The sequence below is a fragment of the Pyrus communis genome, chromosome 1, assembly GCF_041283825.1.
Source record: "Pyrus communis isolate YQ-2024b chromosome 1, ASM4128382v1, whole genome shotgun sequence".
In the NCBI taxonomy this organism is placed as follows: Eukaryota; Viridiplantae; Streptophyta; class Magnoliopsida; order Rosales; family Rosaceae; genus Pyrus; species Pyrus communis.
The window spans coordinates 5,687,763-5,712,253 of NC_142565.1; the positions used below are offsets into that span (position 1 = coordinate 5,687,763).

Below are 24,491 nucleotides of genomic sequence, written 5' to 3' on the forward strand. Positions count from 1 at the left end.
AATGATCAATGTGGCTTGGTAGCAGGTGACCTAGGATACCGTTTTAAAAAGAATTGGTCTTCTTTTTCTTCTCTCTTTTTGGTTTGCAAAAAGCCAGAACATTATGCGGCTTCTGCTTTTTCCCTTCATTGCCCAGACTGGGGTGGTCATCGGAAGATCTCATAGCCAATTATTTGAGAATCCGGGTGGTCTTGAAACCAACCAGGTCCCTTAATAAATCCGCCCCTGGATGGATGAAGCTTTTGGTGACGCCAAGTACAAGTAAGGGTAGCCGCTGGTGCATGGGGAAGCTGGTATGGGTGACTACTTGGGTTGTTGGCGCACGGGACTGCATGGATCGGGGTGGGTGAGGACACAGTGGCTACTAGTTTCTTTGTTTTTGGGTTTTAGTTTCTTAGTTTTATTAAAAAATTAATGGGGTGAAGGCTAGGTGAATTGGATGGCACATGTGATGAGAAATTAGAGAGGAGACGCCACAATTAGGGATAACAGACCCGCGATCGTGAGAAGGGAAGGGGACGGCAGAGAAAGAGTGGCTCATGTGTATAAGAATGGTGTGTTCACCCCTAACATGTGACTTTTTAATACTAATTATGATGGACTTTCTTACCTTAGAAGTAATACAAAGCCTATAATTATTTGATCTCTAAATCCTTGTGGAATTTTACTTTAAGTTTACACAATCACATTCCTAATTAATGATTCTATTCACAACACTCCTACTTAAGTATGTACAACTTAAAAAGTAGCTACATCAATTCTTCGTGATTAGGTGATGCGGTTGTTGTCGTTAGCTATCGGTAAAAACCTTGCTCTGACAACCAATAGACTTATGGAGAAAAATTGAGTTAATACAAGATGTTGATATTTCACATATTCAGAATGATTATTAAAATACACAAACGTATGACCAATCAAGAGTAGGTACTTCATCAAAAAATTTCGTTAGGTAAATAAAAATTCAATAGGAAAACTACTCTTGAACATAAGGAAAAAAGTATGTTAAGATCATGTAAGTATACTATAAGATTTCTCTTGAGTTCTATAAAACTCCCCAAAATGACTATCCGTGACATAATTTTTAAAGTTTATATAGTCTAATTTCATAAACAAGCTTTTGAAAAGTAAACTTCTTATTGACTTCATGAAGAGGTCAACATAATTGTCTTAAGATCGGATTTGCTTAACTTTGATCTCCTGATGCTCTTGTTGCCGATGAGTGAAGAAAAACTTCGTGACGGTATTCTTTGTAATGTCGCATTTGATGGATCATTTCTTTAATTGGTCGATACATGCATCGTTGTCTTCATAAATCGTTGTTGGAACATTAAAAATGTAAGAAAGATCACATAAAGTTCTAATGTGATCTTTCATGCGCCTCAGCCAAAATCATACATGCGATAATTCGCATAGGCTAAAATCTCAATGTGATTTAAAAACGTAGCAGCTAAATCCTGTTTGATTGATATGCACAATATTGAAATATCTTTAATGACAAAGACATAGACCGTTCTCAAAACATGCTTTGTATGGTTTAAATAACCATTATTAGCATAACTTAGAAGGTGAACATCATTCCACCGTACCTTTAAGGTAATTCCAGGATGACTTGGACACTTATCTAGTGTCTATGTGTATGCGTATTATTGTATCTTGCTAAAATTCACAACAAAAGATATGTCAGCTCCAGTGTACCGAGTAAAATAAAACGATGATTTCACTCGAGTAATTGATCTCGTTTAGGATGAAATCGATCTCGTTTTTCATCCTGAGTTAGGATGACCATGAGAGTACTCAAAAGTTTTGTTTTACCCTCATTAAAACGGTGCGAACACTATTAATATCCAAACTAAAAACCAAAAGAAACAATCACCAGTTTAAAATTTGAAAATATAACCTTGTTCATAGTTAAACCAAAACCAGTTGCAAATATAACCTTGAAAATAAACCAAAACCAGCAGTTAGGAATTTCCACCACTATAGGACTCTGTCAACTAGTAAAGAGGATCCTCTCCGAATAAGGAAAGAGGATTCTCTCCGGATTCACTTTGTGTGGATCATAGGAATCCCTACATCCTAGACATTCATCATATGTCGTGGCCAGTTTTTCTCAAGTACTATTTGTGTTTAATTTTATATAAAACAAGTCAAATGATTTATAAACACACGATGCACGATGAATGACTAAGATGTGTGATCCCTAGAATCCCCACAATTTGGATCTGGATGGGATCCAAATCCGAGGATTAAGGAGTTAATTTGAGAAGGGTGGACTTTCTTTGAAAGGCGAACTCTTCTTCTTTTTTTTTTTTTTATTAAAAAAATGATGAGGCTCTCAGCCTCCCGCGTGACCTAGAATGAGTTTTCAAACACCACATTGATGCTCACCGTTTTATTTAAGAGTAATGCTAGGAAAACTAAATTTTTAGATAAAATTTATAAACTAAATGACATGAAAATTAATAATTGAATTATTACTTAAGCATTGATAAACGTGCTCATTTTTTATTGGTGACACATCATTTAGTTTGCAAATTTTTTCTACAAATTTAGTCTCCCTAGCATTACTTTTTGCTTAAATGATTAATGTGATTTAGTAGCAAGTGACCTAGGATACCGTTTTAAAAAAATTGGTCTTCTTCTTTTTCTATCTAGTTTGCAAAAAGCCAGAACGTTATGCAGCCGTTGCTCTTCCCTTCACTAACCAGAATGGGGTGGTCCTTGGAAGTTCTCATAGTCAATTATCCGAGCATCCGAGTGGTCCTAAAGCCACCTAGATCCCTTAATAAATCCGCCCATGGATGCAGGAAGATTTTGATGACGGCAAGTACAAGTAAGGGTAACGCTGGTGCATAAGGAGGCTGGCATGGGTGACTGCTTAGGTTGCTAGCGCATAGGACTGCATGGATCGGGGTGGGTAGGGACACAGTGGCTGCTAGTTTCTTTGTTTTTAGGTTTTAGTCTGTTAGTTTTATTAAAAATTTAATGGGGGTGAAGGCTAGGTGAAATGGGTGGTACACGTGTTGAGAAATTAGAGAGAAGACAACACAAGTAAGGACAACAGATCTGCGACCGTGAGAGAGGAAGGAGACGGCAAAGAGAGAAGGGCTCATGTGTATAAGAATGGTGTATTCACCTGTAGCACTAATTATGATGGACTTTCTTGCCTTATAAGTAATACAAAGCCTATAATTATTGAATCTCCAAATCCTTATGGAATTCTACTTTAAGTTTACACAATCACATTCCTAATTAATGATTCTATTCATAACACTCCTACTTAAGTATGTACAACTTAAGAAATAGCTGCATCAATTCTTCGTGATTAGGTGATGCGGTTGTTGTCGTCAGCTATCGGTAAAAACCTTGCTCTGACAACCAATAGACTTACAAACAAAAATTGAGTTAGTACAAGATCTCGATATTTCACATATTCAAAATGATTATTAAAACACACAAGTGTATGACCAGTCAAGAGTAGGTACTTCATTAAAAAATTTCGTCAGGTTAGCAAAGATTCAGTAGGAAAACACTTCTTGATAATAAGAACAAAAGTATGTTAAGATTATGTAAATATACTGTAGACATTCTCATGAGTTCGTTAAAACTCCCCAAGAGAACCATAAGTGACATAAATTTAAGAGTTTATGTAGTCTAATTTCATGAACAAGCTTTTGAAAAGTAGACTTCGTATTGACTTCATGAAGAGGTCAACATAATTGTCTTAGGATCGGATTTGCTAAACTTTGATCTCCTGATGCTCTTGTTGCCGATGAGTGAAAAAAAACTTCATCATAGTACACTTTGTAATGTCACCTTTGGTGAATCGTTTCTTTAATTGGTCGATACATGCATCAGTTTTTTCATAAATCGTTGTTGGAACATCAACGATGTAAGAAAAACCACATAAAGTTCTAATGTGATCAATCACGCCTCTCTGCCAAAATCATTCATGCAATACTTCGCATAGGCTAAAATCTCAATGTGATTTAAAGACGTAGTAACTTAAGTCTTGTTTGGTTGATATGCACAATATTGCAATATCTCTACTGGTAAAGACATAACCTTTTTTAAAAACGCGCTTTGTACGGTTTAAATAACCATCGCCAGCATAACTTAAAATGGCGAACATAATTCCACCGTACCTTTAAGATAATTGCAGGATGACTTAAAGACACATGCCTAGTGCCTACGCGTATACGCATTGTTGTACCTTACCAAAATTCACAACAAAGAATATGTCAACTCTAGTGTACCGAGTAAAATACAACGTTGATTTCACTTAAGTAATTAATCGTGTTAAGGATGGAATCGATCTCCTTTTGCATCCAAGGTTAGGATGATCATGAAAATACTCAAAAGCTTTGTTTTATCCTCATTAAAGAAACAATCACTAGTTTAAAATTTCAAAATATAACCTTGTTCACGAGTTAAACCAAAACCAGTTGAAAATATAACCTTGAAAATAAACCAAAAACAGCAGCTAGGAATTTCGACCACTATAGGACACACGAGCTCAGCAGCTGGTTCCCAATAGCAGTAGCAGATGTGAAGATCGAAAGTATATTTGTCAATTCTATGCGCAAGTGTTTAGAGTTCTAAACTTTAAGAGTAAGAGAATCACGCCATGAACGGTCATCTTCTTCGTATTCGTGGAAAAAAATTAAATAGACCTTCTCCCAGAGACACTTACTGGAAATAAAATGTAAACTTTTATGAAGATTTATTATAATATTCAGAACAAGAACCCATACATGACAATTGACACACCATATCACTCATCTCACATACAGAGAGACTCGGAAATACGCACAAGCAGAACTTAACAACACACCAAAACAGAACTCAAAAGTAACCGATCGAGGTTATGCGAATTTAGTTTAGCCGGAGATGTCAATGGCCTTGACCTCAGGCTTCTTCTCCTCCTCTTTCGGCACAGTCACAGTCAGCACCCCATTCTCCATCGCCGCCTTCACCTGATCAAGTTTCGCGTTCTCCGGCAGCCTGAACCTCCTCATAAACTTGCCACTGCTCCTCTCCACTCGAGAAGTGACTTCCAAGAAATAAAGGGTACGTGCAATCAGTGACTTCTTTGGATTATGGCGAGGCATTAGACAAAGTGGCATCATCACAATATTGTTTCATCTCTGCCAACCATAACAACTCATTGAAAAGCATTCCATGAATTAATAGAAATAAGATTGAAGCAATTGTCGTTCCATCCTTCTTCAAAGGGAGATTGACCTCAATCTTTAAATTCAGAAAACTTGTTAGATGGTTGGCAATCATGGAAAATATTTTCTTGAAGTAAGGGATCTGTGCATTCATGGAGATGATTATGCCTTTTATCCTATCATGGATAGCCTAATTCGTCATAAAAAGTGCAGCCTATAAATAAAAAAGAATACACACCATTCTTAGTTGAAGTTCAACAGGACTAAGAAATTCCATTGGTGCTTTTGCAAAAGAAGTAATTCCTATAGCTTTCATCTCGGACACCAACTGAAAAAACGAGTCATTTGAAACCCCACGAAATAAGTAGAGCACATCTATAAGCGAGTAAAATAGATAATGTGAAATACTCGAGCAGATGGTTTTAAGAAGGGAATCAAGGGGTTCTTGTTGCTGCAATTCTTCCAAGTCCTTTCTTAACTTTAGACACAAGTGACCAATCATCTGGTCCTGCGGGCGTTGAGGTTGCTGGAAATATTTGACATCGAAGTCACTTGGCACACCATTTGTAGTGCCTCGTAATTTTGCAATAACGACATCGGAATCCTTTTCATTTGAGACAGTAACTTCATGCAAAATTGGAACAAGCTTCTTGCAATGTCCACACCAAGGAGCATAGAATTCCAGCAACACATATTTTCCGAACTTGACGTACTCTTGGATGTTGTCAGTGACTATGACCTTCAAATCTCCAATGAGAAAGCTTATGTCTTCTTTCTTATATTTCTCAGCAACTTCACGATATGTTGATTTGAAAACATCAGAAGACTCACCAGTTAACTTTAGAAACAACATACTCTTCTTATTTGGATTGTTAAAGAATTCAACCCCATCATCATCCGACATTGAATCTACCACATTAAGCACCGTATCGAGTTTCCCCGCATTGCCGACATCAATAAAGGAGCTCCGATCACCCGGAAATATTAAAAACACTTTCACATGTAGTAGTAGCTTCCTCATATTGCATCACTTGTAGTAAACAAGTAAAATGCATTGGACGATTAATGAAGTGTAGCTGTGGGATAAAAAATTAACGGTACTTGTCACCATGGTTCTCGTGGTGCTTGGAATAGAGCATCACCCCTAGAATTTTAACTAATTCCCCTCCCGGATCCCATCCATTCCAGAATTCACCTATAGTTATGCAGAATTGAGAGCATACAACCATGTTATGAAAAAGAGGTGTCATTCGATCGAAAAGGATTCCCGTAGCGTCCTCGCTTTGTCTCTTAGCTATTTCATCAAACACTTTCTCTGCATTCAAAACCATCACAAACCTGCCAACCTTATACATGTCGACCCAACCATTTATGTCATTCAAATAAGCATCATTCATGACCACCTTTCCATTAGTATAACACAGAAGGAAACTATTGAAAAGCCAATGTCACATGGCCTTTCAATTTTTAAAATTGTAAATCAAAGATCTCGATACCTCATGTCTACGTTTGGTGGTGTTTGTATTCGTTGACGGCTGCTTGCAGAGGCGAATAATCTGTAATTTGATGCTCCAGTGGTCTCCATAGCCCTTAATGTTGATGGTATCATTGGCGTCATGTCGTAACCATTGAAGGGGGCTTGATGCTTTGGCTTCTTCATTACTGAGAGTAAAACCCAGACCTTGCACACTTGTTGGAGCTTCCTGGTTGCTCAAAAATGGTTTTCTATTGTTAGTGTGGGTTGCTAGTGAAGCGTTCGAGTACGATTGTGGCTTGACAGACGGAGCTGTGATTGCTCGCAACAATGGTGATGACGAAAACAAAGGCGGAACGGAATGGACTGTGATTGGCGATGGAATTCTCGGTTGTTTGCCACCTCCTTGAAGGCTGGGATGACCGAGATCGTGCGATTCTCCGTGATCGAAAAACATTGGGGCTGGATTTGATTCTCCCCCGTCGCTGATAGCGGACATAGGGGTTGGAGTGGAGTCTCCCGCAGCATTGAGAGCCAATTCACGGCGGACCTTCGCAAGGAAGGGTACGAATACAGCATCACAGCTTCGCGAATCGAAGCTTTGCCCGCAGCATCCATGGCATAAAGATGGATTGGGTTGGCGTGCACAGGAGGGAAACCAGGAGTCGAGAAAGATGATAACATTGATAAGATCCAATTGTCAATTCCCTCAATCAACCTGCAAGTAACACAGAGGATAGAGAAGGAGAGACAAGGAAGAGAGAGAGAAAGCAGAGCCCTTGAATTGTTTTTGTTTATATTTCTTGTGTGTAAATTCTGATCTGCTACAATTGACGGAGCTCAGTTCATTTTATAGACTTTACACCTTTACCGCCAAGTGGCATTTCTAACCGACTTCACTAAATATCAGGAATAAGTCTAATAATCTCAAGAATTAAACCCTTAATAGTGATTAAGCTAATCACTAATTACAGATCATATCAAGTAGGTTCGTCTCTGTCTCTGTTTCTCTCTCATCTTTTTTTTTTTTTTTCAATGCGCGGTCGGATTTCGTTTGCATGAATGCTTCTCCGACATATTTGTTTCGGGTTTGGTTGTGGGTTCTCTTTTCTTTGTTCAAATTTTTGTGATTTTAATTTTAAAAATCTGGGTTATCTTTGTTCAATGGTTTGGTCCATCTTTAGTTTTTTCACCAGAGATCTCTGCCAGCACTACTCCTCTCTCAGACTAAAGATGAGATCTCTGCCATCCTTTAATTAGATCCTTCCTCACTTTTTAGGTACAGAGTGGTTTTGAAAGTTTTCCTCAGTCTCCCTTGCCCAGTTTGTCGGGTGCATATGACATGCAGCAAGCTCAAGGACACAGATAAGTTAGTTCATCCATGATGCTGAGCCCTGTCTTGACTGGTATCTTGGCTACAGCGTTTTAGATGCTTAGGTCTGTGATTGAAGCGTTATTTGTAGTTTTTCTTTTCGGAATTCATAATATTTGCAATTATCAACAATAATGTACTTGTATACTTCTGTTTTTCTTTTCTTTGTTTTCATGAGAAATCAAGGTGGTACAAGAATAAGGCGTTGCTTTTAAAATGATCTATCCTGCGTAAATGTGTTCCAGTGCTTCCACAAGTGTTATCAACTATGCACTGTATAAATTTGCAATATGGAGAATACTAATATGTCTGCAATCTTGATGCTAGGAAGGTTCACACCTAATGGATATAATGATTCAATTCAAATCACATGTGCTTCCAATATTCACTTAATTTCAGGATATTAGCTTTACAAATAACTCTACGTTTGTGGAACAATTGACACTTCAAACGGGTTGAATGTCACCCCCTGTGGAGGAGGTAGCGTCTCTAGACTTTTTACATCTTTGATACCATCTATGTCTGCTTATTATTGTTCCTACACAGTGACTTTTACTTCTCGGCCTTTTTTTTTTGGTCTTCTTTTTGGTTCTGTAATTATGCCTCTCTATGGGTTTTTTTTCCTCTCCATTTAATACTTATCAAATTTTTGTTTCATTTTTCATGTACTTCCCACTCCAAACATCAAGGATTTGGCTTTAGTGACTTCTGCAAACTGTAGCTTTCATACTATATCAACTCTCAAGGTTACTCTGCATATCATCATCTAAGGTATCTACTCATCAATTTCTGCTAATTTTTATCCTATAAAACTCCAATCAGTATGTGTATTTCTTTGTTTGTCTTTGTTTATTTTCCCCAATATGTCTACAAACATCAGACCTCTCCTCGAATCTTTTTCCTTTTTCTTCCACCAAAACACCAAAATTAAAAATCTTTCCTAATTCTTTTTTTCATATATTTACGTCCTACATTATTAACTTTCTTCATTGCTTGCGCTGGATTGTACAAATTTTTTTAGGTTTTTACTTGGAATTTTCTTTAGAGTTTGTACATGTGCCCGTTACAACAAACTATGTTTAAGTAGTAAATCCTTTAGTCGATGATACAAGTTTTGCAGCCTTTTCACAACATATACTATTCCTTTATTCAAATTTCGTAACTTTGTTGTGATAAATAGTGTGAACAAAGAAATATCAACTGTTGAGTTTATAACATTTTTTGTACGTAGGTTTGACCTTTTTTTTGTCATGTACAATTTATGAGTACAAACATAAGATTTAAGGTGTAAGAGTGAGGAATTGGGGGCATTTTCTCTAAGAAAAGACCAAATGGATATTTCTAACTCACATAGAAACTCTAACCTGTATAATTAGAACTGATTTATTGATGCCAAATATAATTTATAGCTTTTCCTTACGAATTACACATAATTGGTTTGAACATGAATGGTTTCAGAAACTTGGTTCATATCGGATTTGAAGCTTAGAACCTTTTTTCTTCAATAAGGCAAAACTCTTCAACTTATTTTCATTGTTTTTATCTGTAGTTCAAACCACGCCTATATTTTGTCCTCTCATTTGCACTAAGACTCGTTTACGCTAAAACTCTCATTTATTTCCGTTAACAACTTCCATTTTCCCAATCTATAATGTAACAGACCAAAGAAAGCTTACATGTGAGAAGAAATGCACAACATAAACTTTTATGAAGATTTACCATAATATTTAGAACAAGAACCCATACATAATAATTGATACACCATATCACTCATCTCACATACAGAGACTCGGAAATACACACAAGCACAACTTAACAACACACCCAAACAGAGCTCAAAAGTAGCCGATCGAGGTTATGCGAATTTACTTTAGCCGGAGATGTCAATGGCCTTGACCTCAGGCCTCTTCTCCTCCTCCTTCGGCACAGTCACAGTCAGCACCCCATTCTCCATCGCCGCCTTCACCTGATCAAGTTTTGCGTTCTCCGGCAGCCTGAACCTCCTCATAAACTTGCCACTGCTCCTCTCCACCCTGTGCCACTTGTCGTTCTTCTCCTCCTGCTCCCGGCTCCTCTCGCCGCTGATCTGCAGGACCCTCCCGTCCTCCACCTCCACTTTCACCTCCTCCTTTTTTATCCCCGGGAGGTCCGCCTTGAAGATGTGGGCCTCCGGGGTCTCCTTCCAGTCGATGCGGGTGTTGGCGATGGCCGTGGTTTCACGGGCGGAGGAGGGGATGTTGGCCAGAGCGCCGAAGCCCTCGAATGGGTCCCAGGTGTCCAGAGAGAAGGGGTCGAAGACGTTGCCTCGTCGTCCGCCAAAGAGACTGAGAGCCATGAGATGGTGGGTTTGAGTTTTGTTTTTGCTGGGCGTGAATTCAAAGGATTCGACCGACAGATTTTTGTTTAGATTGCTTTGGATGATTCTATGTCATGGGGTGGGGTTGTAGAGTAAGTTGTATATATAGAGGATGACACAGAAGGTTTCTCTGAGAACTACAGAAAGTTCTGCAGCTATCCAGAAGGGATAAAGCAATAAAAACAGAGAGTTCCATCAGCTTCCACCGACTTCTGGAAAGTGCCTTTTTTTGGGCTAGTTCCTTTTCGGCCCAAAACATAGTCGGCACTTATTATTATTTTTTTTCCTTTCAAATTGGTACTTATAAAATTATGTATCTGTTTAAATTGGACATAGATTTTTTTTTTTTTAATAAAAACATATTTAAGGGAAAAAAAACTAAATTATGTTGGGAAACTAATTTTACAAGTAGGTAAGAGAGGACTGAGGGTTTGATGTTTTGGGGGGGGGGGGGGGCACGGGCGAGCTCAAATTTGGAGGAATCTGACCCTACCTATTATAAATTGTAATGGAATGGGCCGGGTCGGGTTGAGAGATTTTGAGTTTTGAAACTAGACTTAACCTTGTTCGTTACGGATCCACAGATCCAACTCTATTTTTCTTGTTTTTCAAAATACATTTTTATAAAACTGCGCTACAGTGCACACTAGCACTGTAGCAGCACATACGTTTTCAAAAATTACAAGAGTTGCTTCAAGCTTTTGCACAGACAAATTATAGGAGCTATTCCAAATCCAAAAAAAATAAAAAAGACATAATCATTATAACCGAAATAACATCCACATTAACATCTACAATGACATCAAAATATATAAGAAAGCAACTCAAAATATATAAGAAAGTAAGACAAAATATATAGCTATTACAATTAAGCAACACAAAACAAAATCCAAAACTTAGGAATTGAGAAGAATCAGAACTTAAAGGAATTTATCTGAAGAACTTTGAGCAAGAGTGCAAGACAACTGGGCAAGGGCCGCAATTGCATAATTCCTGGATTTGAATTGCATAATTGCATAATTCAATCAAACTGATTAAAGCTATATGCTCGAGATGACATTTATACTTTTTTAATCTTCAATAGAAACATACATACTTAAAGAAAACAAATTCAATCAAAATGCACTTGATGGCCCTCTAAGAATTTGTTCTTATTTTTAAGAGAAAGAGGGAATAAAAAATCTCATTCAATGTTTTAATGATCTAGGTTTCTAGAATCGGGATAACATTCTCAATCAAATTTCCACACATATTCTAATATCTGTATATGCAAAGGGGCTTGCTTTACAACCATATGCTTGCAAGTTCAGTAGTAGACACAATAATATAAACACTCAAGCAAGCATCAAAATCAAAATCACCACCGTAATTCCATGCAACCACAACGACCCTCGTTAACCAACTTCCTCATCCATTACAAAACCAATTGAACTTATTTTTCAAAGTTAGTGATCTGAGAATAAATTATAACCCAACTTATGGTGCCAAGATAATTATTATCATTTGATAATTGTTTCACAAATACGAGTTTTACAAGTTGTTATGAGTTTCTAAACACATGTACAATCCAAAATTTCAGGATTTAATAACCTTAAGGATGTATTTCTGGAAAACAACCGATCATCAAGATTACATTCAAATAGGTAAAATTAAAAATTAAAAAAATTAAAAAAACTCACAATCCTTAGTGAAGCTACTCGCTTGTTGATCTTGTTGAACACTTTCCGAAGGCTCTCAAGCTCGAATTGACCTAAAAATTCATCATTTCACCACGAAAATCAATACTTTAATCCTAATTAATTAATTCAAAATAAATCTCAAAGCTCATGAAAATCTCAAGGCTTTAAATAGAGAAATGGATTGAAAGAGATGGGGATTACGCTGACGCCATTCTTTGTCGAGCTGGATGACCTCGTCAACGATCTCGATGCCTTTGTAACGTCATCGTTAAGATTCCCGCATTATTTCCGGGTTGTGGCCCTTATCCTTTCTAAACAGATTGATGTCTAGCATCTTTCTCTTATTCCGACAGTGAGAGTGCGAGTGCACGTGCAACTTCGGAATCGAAAAAAGTTGGCATCCAGAAATTATGCAATTGAAGAGAAGAACTATAGTCCAATTCAAATTGAAAACCCACATTGAAATCCAGAAATTATGAAATTATGTAATCCAGAAATTATGAAATTATGCAATTGAAATCTAGAAATTATGCAATTGAAGGGAAGAACTACAAACACACAAGAAATTATGCAAAATATGGGAAGGACTAGGTTGAGATTTGGCAGGTTTAAGCATCAATTAACATCAGAGGTTAAAGAATTCACATGAACTTGCAGCGGCGAAAGAGTGTTGGTGGTCACGACAGCGATGATGTCGTCAAGGAGGAGATAAGGAGAATCGAGAAGATGGATGGTACGGGTGCCTGGGTTTTCTAAGTCTGGGATGTCGTTGAGGACTTGAGAGGACAATCAAGGTTGCTGGCCTATCGTGGTGGTCTCTAGTGCACAGACTCGCGAAGGCGGTGATGTCAGGGTGCTGGAAGAGATAACTGACGTTGAGAGAGAATCGAGTTCGAGGACAATCCAATGACACTGTGAGTCTGTGAAAGAGTCGCGCTTGACTGCTTGAGGAGGAGACCCAGGTACTAACGGTTCAAATTGGATGGTAGCTTACTCTTCAATCTCCCTGTCCATTGCAATTACAAACGGGTCGGTTTGGAATCCCGTTTTTCTATACATTTGGACCCTGCTTGCCCCTAAAATTTCAAAGCCCCGCCCCATCTCTCTTTTGAAAAAAATTGGAACCGGCCCGTACCCAACCCGAACCTTGAATACCCACCCCAACCCATGGTTTCTATACCCGTTTGCCCACTTGATGTCCCCAATGTGATGTTTTCTTTGTGTCTCTTTGATTATTTATCAACATGTGTCCAACCACTTAATCTCAAATTTAACCCTATTTGATTGATCTCCACAATATTGTAATATCTCTAACAGTAAAGACATAATATGATTAGGAACATGCATTGTGCGGATCAGATAAATAACCATTGTCAGCATAACCAAAAAGAGAACATCATTATGAGGATCGAGAGTTGGATCCGCTCAAAGGTGTGTAATAATAAGTCCATATCCATTGTTCCTTTAAGGTAATGCAAGATGATTTCGATGCATCTCCAGTGTCTACGTGTAGTAGGCTCATTGTTGTATCTTGTTTAAAGATTCATAGTAAAGATATGCCAGGTCTAGTGCACTGAGCCAATTGATTGCACTTAGGTAAAGAACTTCAAGCTCCAAGACCTCTTTATCCTCATCTTTAGGAGGAATTAATCTCGTTTGCATCCAAAGTTAGAATGATCATGGGAGTACTCAAAGGCTTCATCTTATCCTCATTAAAGCGATGCAAGGGTGTAGTTTGATTTTGTTGGGTTGTAAACTACTTTAGTACACGTGTGCAAAAGAGTGGCAAGAGAAGTAAGCATAAATAATCCAATTTACAGAACTTTGATTTCGTTGAATTATATGAAATTAAACTAGGTGATCGTGATTAATTGTGATGCTTGTCTTCATGAAAAATCAACTATAGACATATGCATAAACTTATATTAAGTTCAAAACTCCAACTTTTAGATTTCATATGCGGAAAAATTTAAATTTGTTGACGTTGCCAAGTGTTAGTTCTCTACTATGAATCTCTGATTGGTGAAGCAGAAAAACGACAATCTGCTACGACCTTCTCCTCTAGTTGTGTGTAACGACAAGGGTATTTAAGTGCAGTGTTTTATTTTTCAATTTCTCAAATTAGAAAACCAAATTCCCTTCTCACTACTTTCTTTATTTCACAATTCGTAAAATCTACACTAGATCTTAGACGCCTTAGACTTATATATAAAAAAAGGGAAAATTAGGTTCTCATCCCTCTTTCTTCTATTGCATTGATTAAAATCTTATTTCTTTTTAATTTTTTATCAAGGTCCCTAACTTTTAATGAACATCATTATTTCAATTATAAATTATTTATATATCAACATAATTAAATTTTATTTTTAAAATATATTCAATTAGTATTAAAACATTACATTTGGTGCATTTATATTTATGGTTAAACTTTGTATCATATATTTCTAGTTTTAGTTTGTACCATTTTTAATTGGCAACCCTTTTTTAATTTGTACCTTTTTTTAAAATTTTAATTTGTACCCATATATTAATTTCATTTTGTACCCATATTTTTTAAAATTTTTATTTATACTCATAATTTATTTATAATGTATCCATTTTTTTTTTTTATAAATGTACCACTTTGTTATATGTAAATTTTTTTTTTTTTGGTAAATGTACCATTTTTTTTATGTAAAATGTACTCATTTTTTTAATGTAAAATCTATTTATTTTTTTTGTTAGAATGTGTACATATTTATAATAAAGTGTACCCTTATTCAAATTTTTTGAACATAATGACTTTCGTTTGACATTTATTATTTCAGAGGTATATTGTTACCTATTTTTATCTATTTATTTAATCAAAATTTTGGAGTATTTTTTTTATTGTAATCGTTTTTAATTTATATGCCATATAATATAGGATTTTAAATCCCATAACATGTTAAGTAATTAATATCAAACATATGAGAATACATATTAATAGCAATAATGAGGTGTACAAAATCAAAGAACTTTGATCACAAATTGTATACTATTAAGCATTTAGTCAAAAAATGTTAGTGACTAGAGACCAGATCTAAAGTCTCCCATAAAAAAATTTCAAGCTATTATAATTACAGTTTTAATCCTACACTACACATGTATGCCGCGAGCCTTAAGCTTGATAACCCGGGCGATGAGCCCGCAGCTTGATAATTTGCAACAGAAGCTTCGCAAATGCAGTGTTTCTTGCAGATAACAAGCAAACATGCGACTATCTTGTCGATACAACAAACAAAATCATAAAATATCTATATCGTCTTGACTGTGGTTGGATTGTCCACAAATCGGTAACATCTTTGCAGGAAAGGTATAGAATCCAATTTCACCAAAGTACAAGTTTAGCATGGTGTGCGAAAGCACAAGATCATTATTCGAAATAAAGGGATGCCCGTGTGAAGAACAAGTATACATCGAATCATACCTTGGCCTGAATGTTCCAAATGGTCATATGAAAGAGTAAAGACTCAGAACCACAGGGTCAGGCCGATCACACATGCATCGTAACCTATTAACCAGACAACTAATTTTTTCTTAAAATATATCTAAAATTAAATTAATTAAATCAATCGCATGAACAAAAAAAATTAAAACTTTAATATTGAATCAATCACATGTTCAAGAAAAACATCAATTGATTGAAGACTCAAAACTAAAAGCTAAGGGAAACAATCACCAATTCAAAATTTGAAATTATAACCTTGTTCACAAATCAAACCAAAAATAGCAGCTAGGAATTTCGACCACCAAAGGACTCTTACTTGTAGTAAGAAAATTAAGTAGATCTCCATATTCGTAGTAAAAAAATTAAATAGATCTTCTCTAAGAGACACTTCTTAAAAAATAAAATGCACTCAACTTTTATAAAGATTTATTATAATATTTAGAACAAGAAGCCATACATGAAAATTGACACAGCATATCACTCATCTCACATACATATACTCGGAAATACACAGAAGCAGAAATTAACACAACAAGAGCTTAGCCGGAGATGTCAATGGCCTTGACAGCAGGCTTCTTCTCCCCCTCTTTCGGCACAGTCACAGTCAGGACTCCATTCTCCATCGATGCCTTCACCTGATCAATCTTCGCGTTCTCCGGCAGCCTGAACCTCCTCATAAACTTGCCACTGCTCCTCTCCACCCTGTGCCACTTGTCGTTCTTCTCCTCCTGCTCCCGGCTCCTCTCGCCGCTGATCTGCAGGACCCTCCCGTCCTCCACCTCCACTTTCACCTCCTCCTTTTTTATCCCCGGGAGGTCCGCCTTGAAGATGTGGGCCTCCGGTGTCTCCTTCCAGTCGATGCGGGTGTTGGCAATGGCGGTGGTTTCACGGGCGGAGGTGGGGATGTTGGCCAGAGTGCCGAAGCCCTCGAATGGATCCCAGATTTCCAGGGAGAAGGGGTCGAAGAAGTTGCTTTGTCGGCCGTTGCCAAAGAGACTGAGAGCCATTGGATGCTGGGTTTGAGTTGGGTTTTTGCTGGGCGTGAATCCAAAAAATTTGAATGAGTGATTTTTGCTTAGATTGCTTTCGACGATCTTATCTGACAAAGGTGAGTGTGAGAGTGGTTGTATTTATAGGTTGCCAAAGAAGGTTCAGGTGTTTTCATGGTTCTTTGAGAATTACAGACAGGTGTACGGTGCAGGAAAAAAAAAAAAAAAAAAAAAGAGAAAACAGAGAGTTCCATGAGCTTCCATCAACTTCTTGAAACTTCAGTTTTTTGGAAAAACAAAATAATAGCAATTTCAAGAACGACAGCCCAGTACACTAAATTGGGTTAGTTCCTTTCCAGCCCAAATAATTAATTGGCAGTAAAAAAAAACCCATTTGGTTTTGCATTCGACTTGTTGGATTGGAGGTTTCCGATGCTGTTCAAGATATCTCCAAGTCAGATTATATTTCACCTATAAAAATTAAAATTTAATTAAAATCTAACGATTGAAGCATCCAGGGTATCTCATATTTCATAATACTATACATTTTTTTGACGTCATTGTCTGTTTGTCCGGCTTTGAAAGTGTTGTTATTTTAGTCATTGTATGAATTGCTAAAAACATGATTTATGCATAGGTGATGGTGATTTATTTTAGCAGGATAATCATCAATTAAGTTGCATTTCAACAAAAATTAGACGTGCAACCTGTAAGTGAAGAAAAAGAAGATTCTCACTACTATAAGGCCACTTTTCTTGTCGAGCTCATACTTAACCTTGCTGCGTTTGCCAATTTCAACAAACTGATATAGAAATAACAATAAATTGTACCCGGTCAACATTCAAGAAAATGGGAGTGTGTTTGAGAAAGAGTCCAACCTTAATAGTGCGCATGAAATTCAGCAACTTCCTATAGTACCTCTGTAATCGTATCATCCATGAAACTACATAAATGAAACCAACAAATGTGGAAATCTAAAGGGCATGATAAACATCACAAATTAAACACAACTTATGATTAATCTTCAAGATGTAAAATTTAAAATTATTACTCACGTCAGCATTCGACCAACAGATAGGTACAATGATCCAAACACTGATGAATTAAAGCTTGCAGCAACAACATCAAAACCCATTGGCATCACGCAAGCGAATAAAGTATATCAATTAATTCCCAAGCTAGTAAGATAATGAATTTCGTGAACAAAAAAAAAAAAAAGATGCAACTCCAATTTAACATGTCAAAGTCATTGCAACCGTAGGTCTGGAAATTATAAAAATCCATCCAGTCAATAGACAAAATACAATAGTTGTGAGTAGGTGAATATGCAACCAAGAATCTAAGATATACTCGATAAATTTGCGATTCCATTGTAGCCTAATTGATAACAAATAATTTGCCCATTATAGACACAGTACAATTTATATACAAACTCATCATGAATGAAACAAATTTAAACACCAAAACATAAATTTATTCCTCCAGAGTAGATTTGGGAAATAATTTTTTACTTGAAAAGTTGGAGTAGCACTACTACATAAATTACAAATGCAAATTGAGGGAATACCTATCAAATAAAGTTGACTGCATTCTGAGCAATGCTAAAGAAGATTCTTAATCTTTTCAAGTGCTACATGCAGCGAACATAAAGTTTGGATACCAGACTTACTCCTAGTTGTTTCCAAAGAAGGAAAAATTGACATGATTTTGCAATCAATTGCAGAGAGTACCTTACACAGCTCTCTATGCAACTGCAGAAGAAAACAAAGACAATCAACCAACGATGTAGGATGATAAAACTATAAGACAAAATAAAAGGCTGATATTCAGATGACCCATGGTGATACTGATCCAAAAAAATATATATAGGGATGACAACTTCAAAATTGAGTTTCAGAGAGGGTGAGAGGTGAAGTCACCTTGTAACCAGAGACCAAATCCTTTTTTTTTTTTTCTCATTACCCACGTTGCAATTCAACTTGAGAAATCCCGAAACCAAACACCCAAACAAAATTCAATCAAATATCAGCACGAAATATTAATTGAAAGCTAAAAAGATTGAAACTTGCTTAATGTGATGTATGGGCATCTGCTTGTGAGACTATTGTGACATGCTGATCTCAGCTCCTTTAAAGTAACATCGTTGTCTGCCAAGTAGGTAAAATCCCTAAGATATCTTATAATCCATGAGAAAAATTATTGCGTCAAAGTTATACGCTAAAAGAAAATTCATACTTCTGTATGAACCCAAAGAACGATTTTTGTTTATACCTTGGTGGGTTCATTCTCCAGATGAGTTTCTCTACTCATCAACCATGTCATGTGAAAATCTCATGCTAACTTTGCATAAAGCCACCAAATAAATGAAAAATAAAATTAGACAAAAAGGTTGGAGAGAATATGAAATAACTAATTAGAGAGAGCAAAACCATAGTAACCAATCGGGAAAGATGCTTTTAAATTCAAGAAAAAACATTTGAGAGAAAGTGAAAAAAAAAACCATCAATTTTCAATTATTTTTCAGTGTTACAGTGGGATTACACAGAAAATATAATTAAAATCCCCAACTTTCTCAAAAAACTACAACTATTTTTACAAATTTCCATCACCCAACATTGAAAAATGAAAATTAAGAAGCACCATGAAAGCAGGCAAACAACAGAATAAAAGAACGAAACATGTGAGAACTGAAACGTTAAAAACAGCACATACCCATTCAAAAACAAAAAATCCCAGAAAATCTGCATATTAGCACTCCCTGCAATACCCCAAAATCAGAAAATTAGAAAAATTGAGTTTGATAACATTGTACCTTAAGAAACCTCTAAATTTCTAGTCAAAGGAAATTAATACCACCTCTGCATTTGTTCAAAGTATTTATTAGAGAAACTTACATATGGATGAAGTGTCGATCTCTTGTATCATGTAGAGCAACATTGCCTGGATTTTGCGAATAAATTTAATGATAAATTTGAATCTATAGTACAATAAAGAACAAAGAAAAAATCACTTATTATAAATCACCTGCTTTGCTTCATCATCTGCACAATCTTCTGCCAATTCATACCTAAATATCCATAAGATCTAACAAATAAATCACCTGAAAAAACATATGAAATCCAAACTCCAGCAGCTTTGAAGAAACCTAAAATAAAAATTATTCTTATAGATACAAAGAAACTAAACAAAATATATACCTTTCTCTTTTTTGGGATTTGAAATTTTCGAGAGCCCCATCCTCGTTTTCTTTAGTCCAGACAACAGATTGAGAAGCCTCTTTACAGAATACACACATGCATGAGTCAAAGTCGCTTGATTTGACATTCGGCCATGAAAATGAAGAAATGTGTTAGACAAATAGGAAAGTAGTTAGACTTAAATTGTAATTGTACTCCTAATTTGTAGGAGGAATCCTTGCTACTCAAGGAATGTATTTGTATATATATACACTTTCACGTATCAATGAAAAAACAATTCAGCCATATATTATTTTTCTACATGGTATACAGAGCAGGTTCAAAACCCTAACCCTAGCTCTATTTTTTTTGGCAGACATCTCTGCCGTTCCTTATGGCCAACTCTTCTTCCTCCGATGACCCCTTTTACATTCATCATTCAGACCACCCAAACCTTGTTCTTGTCTCCAAAAAATTAAATGGTGATAATTACACCTCCTGGCTCGTGGCATGCAGATTTCCTTGAGTGCCAAGAACAAGCTTGGTTTTATCACTGGCAATGTTCAGGAAGCTTCTTCCTCTGACGATCCTGATGCTCACGCAGCTTGGCGTCGTTGCAATGACATGATTCTTTCTTGGCTTCTTCATTCCTTGGAACCTGATCTTCAAGAATCCGTTCTCTTTACCACCACTGCTCAGGATGTGTTGGACGACCTTCACGAACGGTTCTTGCAGAGCAACGCGCCTCACATCTTCCAACTCAACTGTGAGCTTGCTACAATTTCTCAAGGATCCTCTTCTGTCTCCGCTTATTTTACTCGCCTCAAAGTTATTTAGGATGAGCTTGCCTCTTATAGTGACGGCTGCACGTGCTCTTATGGCACCAAGTGTGAACGGCAACACCTTATGTAGTTCCTCATGGGTATTCACGACTCTTTCTCTGCTATTCGTGACCAAATCCTCTTGATGAATCCTTTACTTACTGTTCGTCAAGCATGTTCTTCTGTTTCTCAGGCTGAGAAACAACGATCCTTAGGCTCTGTCCATCCCATCGACTCTCTCGCTGCCATGGCTGTCTGCGATTCTTTCCGCCTCTCCTCAGACACCTCCGCTCCATTGTACCTACTGCGACTACGATTTTCATACTCGTGAGACCTGCCATAAGCTGCATGGCTATCCCGTTGGCCATCCTCTTCATGGGCAACCCTGACGCCCGCCACGCCGTGCGTCCACCTTTGGCGGCTCCTCTCGCAGCAACACTGCTGCTTCTTCTACCCGTAGTGCCCCAGCGCCTTCACGGTCTTCCAGCAGCCCCCGGCTCTTCACAGGCAACAACTCCAGGGCCTTCACATCGCGCTCTTCACCATCTACCCATCAGGTGCACAACTCTCCTAGCCTTCACGACCTACAGTTAGCCATGCCCAATCTGTCCGCTGATCAATACATTCGTCTCCTTGCTGCCCTTGACGATTCTGCAGCCTCGTCGTCTTCTCCTCAAGTTCATGCCTTCTCTAGTGCTGACTTCGCCAAAGTTTTATTACTTGTTGGCCCATGTCATGGTCCCTGGATCCTTGACAGTGGCTCCACAGACCATATTACTTCCTCACCTTCCAATTTGGTTCACACTTCTGCTTCACTTTTGTCGACCGTATCCTTGCCTAGTGGTGCCACAACTCCCATCACTTTAACTGGCACTCTTCACTTAAATTCCTCGATTGATTTGAATGATGTTTTATGTGTTCCTACTTTTAAAGTGGACTTTTTATCCGTTGGTAAGCTTACAGATGGTTTATCTTATTCCGTGACCTTTTTCCCATCTTGGTGTATTTTGCAAGACTTGGTTTCGAAAGCGACGATTGGTGTGGGTAAGCGACGTGACGACCTTTACTACCTTGTGGCCCTTGCCTCTCTCCCCACTGGCCAACCTCTATGCAACGTCATCACCATACCCTCCTCTCTCTGGCATAAGTGCCTCGGCCATCCCTTTTCTGCTCGTTTACAAGTTTTAGCCTCTAGTTTTTTCCCATGTTCTTTGGATTCTAGTCATGCTTGTGATGTTTGTCCTTTGGCGAAACATAGGGTTGTTTTTCAAACTTCTTGCGTTTACACGCCCCAGCAAAATGGCTTTGTTGAACGCAAACACAGGCACTTCCTTGAAACTGTTGGAGCAGTTCAGTTTCAATCACACCTTCCCCTCAAGTTTTGGGGTGAGTGTATCCTCACTGTCGCCTATACCATCAATCGTCTTCCTACCTGCCTTCTCAATAACAAAACACCTTTTGCAGTCCTCCACAATAAACCTTCGCTCTATGATCACTTCCGTGTTTTCGGTTGTTTAGCCTATGCCATATCCGTCTTTCCGCCCGCTAAGTTCTCTCCTAGAGCTCATCGTTGTATCTTCATTGGCTACCCTGTTGGTCAAAAGGCTTATAAACTCTATGACCTTGCCACACATCGCACCTTCACTAGTCCGGATGTCATCTTCCATGAGGATTTTTTTCCTTTTGCTTCCCCTCCCACTACATCTATCACGGACCCCCCATCCCAAAACATCTCCCTACCCATTCCTCCTTTAATGGACGTCCATTTTCCCACCTCCCCAGGCCTTACACCACCGCCCCCTCCCTCATTACCTCTTATTTCCCCGCCTCCTGACCCAATTCCCAGCACCGCACTGCATGATCCCTTCCCCCACCCACGGCCCCACTTACCACCCGTGCCCTCTCCTGCACCCTCTCCATCTCTCCGTGTGTCTTCCCGCTCCCATGCACCCCCACCTTATTTAAAGGACTACGTTTGCTCGCAGGTGATTCTGCCTCCACACCCGTCCTTGTCTTCGCCACCAAGTTCTGTCAAAGGTATGCGGCATCCCCTCTGTAATTATGTTTCTTACCATCGTTTATCTCCACATCATCTTTCATATATCTATTCTGTGAGTCGGGGTGTCGAACCATCTTCTTTTGTAGAGGCTGCTGGTGATCCTAGCTGGCGTCGTGCTATGAGCGAGGAACTAAATGCCCTACATGCCAACCGCACTTGGACCATAACTACCCTGCCCTCCGGCAAAGTTCCCATTGATTGTAAATGGGTATACAAACTTAAGCATAATTCTGATGGTTCTATTGAGCGTTACAAAGCCCGTTTGGTTGCCAAAGGTTTCACACAGGCCGAAGGTATCGATTATCATGACACCTTCTCTCCTACTGCTAAAATAATCACTGTGCGCTGTCTTCTTGCCCTTGCTGCTAGTCAATCTTGGTCTCTTCATCAGCTTGACATCAATAATGCTTTCTTGCATGGTGATTTAGATGAGGAAATCTATATGTCTCCCATTCCTGGTCTTCGGCGACAAGGGGAGAATCTTGTGTGTCGCCTCCACAAATCTCTTTATGGTTTCAAGCAGGCTTCTTGTCAATGGTTTGCCAAGTTCACTAGTGTCATTCTTTCTGCTGGATTTCAACAATTCAAAGCTGACTATTCATTGTTTACGAAAAAGTCAGGTACTTCTTTTACAACCTTGCTCATTTATGTGGATGATATTGTGATAACAGGCAATGATGTATGTGTAATTGATTCTCTGAAACTTTTTCTCCACAATCACTTTCGGATTAAGGATCTTGGTAATTTAAAGTACTTTCTAGGTATCGAGGTTTCTCGGTCCAAACGTGGCATTTATATTTCTCAGCGTAAATATGCATTAGAAATTCTCAAAGATTATGGCTTTTTGGGAGCATGACCCATTGCCTTTCCTATGGATGATACAAAACTATCTGACAAAGGGGAACTTCTCAAGGATCCTGAAAAGTATCGGCGTCTAGTAAGACGGTTAATTTATCTCACAATAACTTGGCAAGATATCACCTACCCTGTACATGTTCTGAGTCGGTTTATGCATGAGCCACGTACTTCTCATATGGATGTTGCATTTTGAGTTGTTCGTTATTTGAAGTCTACTCCGGGTCAAGGCTTACTATTCCGTTCTGACAATAATCAAGTTGACTGCTTTTTATGATTCTGACTGGGCGGGTTGTCCTATTACTCGTAGATTGACTATTGGCTACTGTGTTTTCTTGGGAAATTCTTTGATTTCATGGCGGACAAAGCGACAGAAAACTGTGTCACTTTCTTCTACTGAAGCGGAATATAGAGCTATGTCAGGTGCTTGTTGTGAGATAATTTGGTTGCGCTTCCTATTGAAGGATTTGAACATTCCCTTAACCGGTCCATCTGATCTATTTTGTGACAATCAAGCAGCATTGCATATTGCTGCCAACCCTGTTTTTCATGAGTGTACTCGCCACATTGAGATGGATTGTCATTTTATACGTATAAGATTGTTGATGGCACTATAACTACCAAGTATGTTGGTACGACACATCAGTTGGCAGACTTATTTATGAAGCCTCTTGGGAAGGAGAAATTTTCAACCATGTTACGCAAGTTGGGCGTTCTTGACATTCACTCTCCAACTTGAGGGGGAGTGTTAGACAAATAGGAAAGTAGTTAGACTTAAATTGTAATTGTACTTCTAACTTGTAGAAGGAATCCTTGCTACTCAAGGAATGTATTTGTATATATATACACTTTCACGTATCAATGAAAAAACAATTCAGCCATATATTATTTTTCTACAAAATGGAGAGGTGGTCGTGCTTTACCTTTATCGGTGATGGGATTTGTGGAGTCCTCCGTGGAGGCAGAGTCATCGATGATGAGTGCAGAGCCGATCTAAGCAAGGCACCACGAGATGGTGATGGATCCTGATCCAGTTTAGGGGTTGAACTTTTGGAGATCGATTTAAT

At 38.0% G+C, this 24,491-nt stretch overlaps 4 protein-coding genes and 1 long non-coding RNA gene across 5 annotated transcripts; all 5 read right to left on the reverse strand.

Moving 5' to 3' along the window:
• Window positions 1-4,693: 4,693 nt before the first annotated feature.
• LOC148699038 (putative protein disulfide-isomerase C1F5.02) lies at window positions 4,694-7,466 on the reverse strand. Its single transcript, XM_088694415.1, has 2 exons — window positions 5,413-7,466; window positions 4,694-5,147 (listed from the first exon to the last, which is right to left on the reverse strand). Exons 1-2 carry the CDS (start codon window positions 6,193-6,195, stop codon window positions 5,142-5,144), a joined length of 789 nt encoding a protein of 262 aa, XP_088550541.1. The 5' UTR covers window positions 6,196-7,466; the 3' UTR covers window positions 4,694-5,141.
• A 2,257-nt stretch (window positions 7,467-9,723) lies between these two features.
• LOC137720387 (18.1 kDa class I heat shock protein) lies at window positions 9,724-10,529 on the reverse strand. The gene has a single exon (XM_068459452.2). It carries the CDS (start codon window positions 10,353-10,355, stop codon window positions 9,891-9,893), a length of 465 nt encoding a protein of 154 aa, XP_068315553.2. The 5' UTR covers window positions 10,356-10,529; the 3' UTR covers window positions 9,724-9,890.
• Window positions 10,530-10,830: 301 nt separating this feature from the next.
• LOC148699039 (uncharacterized) lies at window positions 10,831-13,071 on the reverse strand. The gene is made up of 3 exons (XR_015962740.1): window positions 12,257-13,071; window positions 12,056-12,126; window positions 10,831-11,369 (listed from the first exon to the last, which is right to left on the reverse strand). It is a non-coding gene; the product is annotated as an uncharacterized LOC148699039 (long non-coding RNA).
• Window positions 13,072-15,912: 2,841 nt separating this feature from the next.
• LOC137720388 (18.1 kDa class I heat shock protein) lies at window positions 15,913-16,644 on the reverse strand. Its single transcript, XM_068459453.2, has one exon. It carries the CDS (start codon window positions 16,529-16,531, stop codon window positions 16,064-16,066), a length of 468 nt encoding a protein of 155 aa, XP_068315554.2. The 5' UTR covers window positions 16,532-16,644; the 3' UTR covers window positions 15,913-16,063.
• Window positions 16,645-17,225: 581 nt separating this feature from the next.
• On the reverse strand, window positions 17,226-20,603 carry LOC148699040 (uncharacterized). The gene is made up of 5 exons (XM_088694433.1): window positions 19,711-20,603; window positions 19,538-19,580; window positions 19,408-19,453; window positions 18,785-19,271; window positions 17,226-18,660 (listed from the first exon to the last, which is right to left on the reverse strand). Exons 1-4 carry the CDS (start codon window positions 19,806-19,808, stop codon window positions 19,051-19,053), a joined length of 408 nt encoding a protein of 135 aa, XP_088550559.1. The 5' UTR covers window positions 19,809-20,603; the 3' UTR covers window positions 17,226-18,660; window positions 18,785-19,050.
• Between the last annotated feature and the right edge of the window lie 3,888 nt (window positions 20,604-24,491).

Coding starts and splice junctions, on each gene's coding strand:
- LOC148699038 (XM_088694415.1), bottom strand. CDS start 6,195: ATGAGGAAGCTACTACTACATGTGAAAGTGTTTTTAATATTTCCGGGT.
- LOC137720387 (XM_068459452.2), bottom strand. CDS start 10,355: ATGGCTCTCAGTCTCTTTGGCGGACGACGAGGCAACGTCTTCGACCCC.
- LOC137720388 (XM_068459453.2), bottom strand. CDS start 16,531: ATGGCTCTCAGTCTCTTTGGCAACGGCCGACAAAGCAACTTCTTCGAC.
- LOC148699040 (XM_088694433.1), bottom strand. CDS start 19,808: ATGTGTGTATTCTGTAAAGAGGCTTCTCAATCTGTTGTCTGGACTAAA. Junction 19,581..19,710: donor AAATCCCAAAAAAGAGAAAG/GTATATATTTTG, acceptor ATGGATATTTAG/GTATGAATTGGCAGAAGATT. Junction 19,454..19,537: donor CAGATGATGAAGCAAAGCAG/GTGATTTATAAT, acceptor CGCAAAATCCAG/GCAATGTTGCTCTACATGAT.